Source organism: Fonticula alba, assembly GCF_000388065.1.
Source record: "Fonticula alba strain ATCC 38817 unplaced genomic scaffold supercont2.8, whole genome shotgun sequence".
NCBI classification, from domain to species: Eukaryota; order Rotosphaerida; family Fonticulaceae; genus Fonticula; species Fonticula alba.
In genome coordinates this window covers 423567-427598 of record NW_009242978.1, presented here as the reverse complement: position 1 = coordinate 427598, position 4032 = coordinate 423567, and the positions used below count along the sequence as shown (strand labels likewise).

General features: G+C 72.7%; 1 protein-coding gene across 1 annotated transcript in view; it reads right to left on the bottom strand.

Moving 5' to 3' along the window:
- Window positions 1-2931: 2931 nt before the first annotated feature.
- The window catches only part of H696_04760 (hypothetical protein), a 4155-nt gene continuing 3054 nt past the window's right edge, over window positions 2932-4032 (bottom strand). The window contains exons 5-7 of the mRNA XM_009498623.1: window positions 3816-3980; window positions 3587-3650; window positions 2932-3473 (exon numbers count right to left, since the gene is read on the bottom strand). Of these exons, the coding sequence (XP_009496898.1) occupies window positions 3085-3473; window positions 3587-3650; window positions 3816-3980 (618 nt within the window). The 3' untranslated portion in view covers window positions 2932-3084. The remainder of the gene's footprint in view (window positions 3474-3586; window positions 3651-3815; window positions 3981-4032) is intronic.

Here is a 4032-nt window from a genome sequence, read left to right as displayed (position 1 = left end):
CAACCCGGGGGGGACAGGGGGCGGCGGCCTCCCCGGGGCGGCGCCCGCATGCGCGTCGGCACGAGCGTGCCCATGCCCCGCCCCCCCTCGCCCCGGGCAGATGTCGTCCCGCAGATCGATGGCCAGATGAGGGCAATATCCCTGCCCGAGGGGCTCGGGCGCCGGGGGCGCAAGGGGCCGGGACAGGGAGCAAGCCGGCCGCCCGCGCCGCCCGCGCCGCCCGCGCCGCCCGCGCCGCCCGCGCCTCGCCGCGCACGCAGCAGCCTCCCCCCCCCCCCCCCCTCCCCCACCTACCCCCGGGCCCGGCCCGGGAAACCCGCCGGGTCCGGGCCACGACAACTGCCCCGCGCCGGTGCCCAACTCGGCGGCCCGGCGGCCCGGCGCTTACTCACCGGGAGACGGCGAGCCGGCAACAGGCGCCCAAGGGGACAGGTGTCTGGGGCCCCGGACCAGGGGATTCCGGGAATCCGACCCCCTCCCACATCTCCAGCGCACGGGGTGTTGTGAATGACCAGCGAAATGAAGATGAAGGCAATATCCAAAGCAGGCGACTCCGGCGCACGAGTCCTGGCCCCCGCCCCCGCCCCCCCCCCCCCGGCCTCCCCCGGGTGTCGTTTCCCGGCCGCGCCACCGCCCAGGGCACCCCGGGCCCCGCGGAGCAGAAGCGCACCTCCCCCCGCCCGGCAACCGGGCAATCGAAGCGACTCCCCGCCATGTGCCAGCCAATCGCGTCTTGCTGCGCCTGCAGCCCCCCCCGCCGCCGGAACCGGGACCGGGACCCGGGGTGCCGTGCGCCGGCGGCGCACGGGCACCGCCAAAAAGCGTCCACGCCCGGCCCGAGGGCCCGAGGCGGGGGGGGGGGGGGCGCCGGGCGGAAACCGGGACCGGCGAGCCGGGGCCTCGGGCAAGGCCCGGCGAGCCCGCCCTCGCCCCCAGGCAGAGCACAGCCTCATATGACAACTAGCAACCTGAGCCGGGCCCTCCACACACGCGCACACACACACACACACACACACACGCACACACGCACACACGCACACACGCCGCCGGGGGCCCGGGCCGCCGGCCGCTCCCCCTCCCGCCCGGCCCCTCTCTCTCTCCCCCCCCGGCGCGGGCTGCCAGCTTGCCCGAATGACTCATCTACATGAGGAGTCCCGCAGACCGCGGCAGAACACCATTCAACCCCGGCGCACTGGCACCGGCGAGCGCGCGCCCCTTCGACAGCCCTGGCCGACTGCCGCTCTGAGACCGTGTGCGCCCCGGCGCGCCGGGCGCAGTCGTTTCCCCCCGAGGTGGAATGTGCACCACCGGAGGGGGGGGGGCGCGCGCCAAAGAAGAAGGGAGCCGCGCCCCGCCGGTCAGTGGAGCAGCAACACCAGCGCGCCGGCAGCTCCAACGCCGGCAGCAGCGACAGCCGCAGCACGACAAGGGCCGCCAGCAGGACGCCCCCGGTCAGGCCCCGCCCGCCTGCTCGCGGGCCCCCTCCCGATGTCGCACCCGGGGCCACATGCTGCTCCCGGCACCCCGGGGACCGGAATAAAAAAAAACGCCCGCCCAGGATCCGGAAGGATCCCGTCTGTCGTGTACCCCCCCCCCCCCCCCCTCGCCCCCGCCCCCGGGCCCGGGGGATTGTTGCCTGGCTGACCGTGGGTGCAGAAAAAAAAAGCGCAGGACGCCCAGGCCTCGGTGTGGGACAAAAGCATGAGGTTCCTGCCCCAACTGGGGCAACCCCCCCCCTCCCCCCGATCAGCCGAATATACTCCCCCGGGGCCAGTAATAAGGGGCGCGCACAGGGGCACCGTCAACCGGGGGGGGGAGACGTTCCCGCCGGCCAGAGGCGCGCTCCGACCCCCCCCCCCCCTCCTCCCCCGGCGCGGCGGTGGCCGGGGCCGTTCGCGGACGGCCGAGGGGCAGCCAGGTACTTGGGTCCATAGGCACCCCCACGCGCGCGCGCGCGCGCCTTTTGCCCGGGAGGAAGGCGCGAAAGGTGGCGCATGCCCAGCCCGGCCCGGCCCCGTTCCAACTCCCATTTCCCAGATGAGACCTGCCCGCCTGCCCCCGCGGTCCCGCATGCGCGCGCGCTTTCCTCCCGGGAGGGGCGGGGGAGACGCACACGCACGGGCGCGCGCGGCCCCCCCCCCCTCCCCCTCCCCCCTGCCCCCCTTGGCAAGAGGGGGGAACCCTTGCCCATGCGAGCGACGCCCGCCGAGGATCACGCGAGCCGACACGAGAAACCATTCCGCCAAGACACGCCATGACGCTGGGGGCCTCACGCGCCGGGGTTAACTGTCCCGATGCGACGGTTAACCCACCCGGCTCCCGCGGGCCGGCATGCCTCCGGCCGCCGGAGGCCGCCCGGGGGACCACCCCCAGCCACGAGCACACGCAAGGCACACACCCGGGCAGAGGGGCCAGGAGAAGCGGCGCCCCCGGCCGGCGGGCCGGCGAGGGGAGAAAGAAGGGAGGACCACCAAAACACGGCCCAACACAGGGCACAGGCGCGGGGGAGTCAGCCGGGCGACTCCGCCCACCCGCGTGCAGACACACGAGCACACATGCGTCTAGTCTATGAGGAGGTATATTTGGAGGGGGAATGTTGCATTTCACAAGGGAGAAAAAGAAAGAAGACAGCAGAGGGAACGGCGGGGGGGGGGGGGGGCAGCCGGGCGGGCGCGCGCCGGTGCGTATCGCTGCCCGATGAGATGTCTCGCCGACTCGCGACAGCAGCACCGGCAGGAGGGCGAGCGGAAGAGAGGCGATGCCAGCCCCGACCCCGCGCGGCCCACCCAGTGAACGAAGCTATGCCTGTGGCCGGGCCAGCCACCGACCCTCCTCCCCCCGCCCGCTCTCCATGGTCGGCGGTGTTGACCGGAGACGAGGGCTCAAAAGGCCCCAGAGCAGGGGGAGAGAAAGAGAGAGAGAGAGAGAGAGAGAGAGAGAGAGAGAGAGAGCGGGGAGATGCGCCCCCCGCGCGCCATCTCCCGGGAGCAGTGCCAAGGGGCGGGGAGGGGCAAAGCATGGCGCCTATCGGGGGCGGCCCTCTGTGTCGCCCGGGGCGCGCGCGCCGCACACGCCGCGGCGCACTTAGTCGCTCATCGGGCCCACGTCCCCATCGGAGAAGGCACCGGCCATGATGGAGTTCTTGTCGGCGCCGGAGTAATTCTGACCGGTGTCATACATGTTGGCCTCCCAGTCCGGGTCCTCGGGCGGGATCTCGAACTTGCTCATGCTGTCGCGCTCGTACAGCATCTCGGCCGGGCGCTGGCCGAACACCCGGGCGAAGCGGTGCGGGAAGGACTCCAGCGTGGCGTCCATCTCGCCGTCGCCCCTGGCGATCTCGAAGAACAGGTTCGGGTTATGGATGTAGGTCTCCTTGTGCTGCAGGTAGAAGTTGGAGAAGTAGGGCAGGATCCCCATGGCCTGGCTGCGGCGGATGACCTTGGACATGCGACGGTGGCTGGTTTGCGAAAGGACTTCCGCCAGGGGGTGGGGAGGGGGCACAGGTGAGCGGGGGGGCAGGGGGGGGGGGGGGGCGGCGGCAGGGCGGGCATGTCGCCCGGGGGCATGAGCAAAGCACACGACGCACTGGTCTTCTTGCGGTTGAAGATCCGGCCGCGCACGTGGAGGATGGGGATGGTGCTCCAGACGTTCTGCACCCGGAGCGGGTGGTGTGGAGAGGGGCGGACGGCAGGCAGGAAGGCAGGAGGGTCAGAGGTCGGGCGCGAAGGGTGGTCTTTGTGTGCGGGCGGCGGGCGGGGCGCAAGCATGAGGGCCCGCGGCACCGGGAGCACACGCGCATGCACTGGGGCCCGCACCTTGTGGTCCAGACGATGGCCAAGATCCCGCTCGAAGGTGACCGCGCGACGGGCCCACGGGCGCGTCAGGCGCCGAGACAGACCCAGAGGCTGCAGCAGGCGGTGGCGACCGGCGTCATCATGCGAGTCGGTCACCAGCCGGGCCAGGCTGGCGTCTTGGTACATCTGCACGTGGAGTCAGGCGCAAAGGGGACGAAGGGAAGGGAATGGGGGGGGG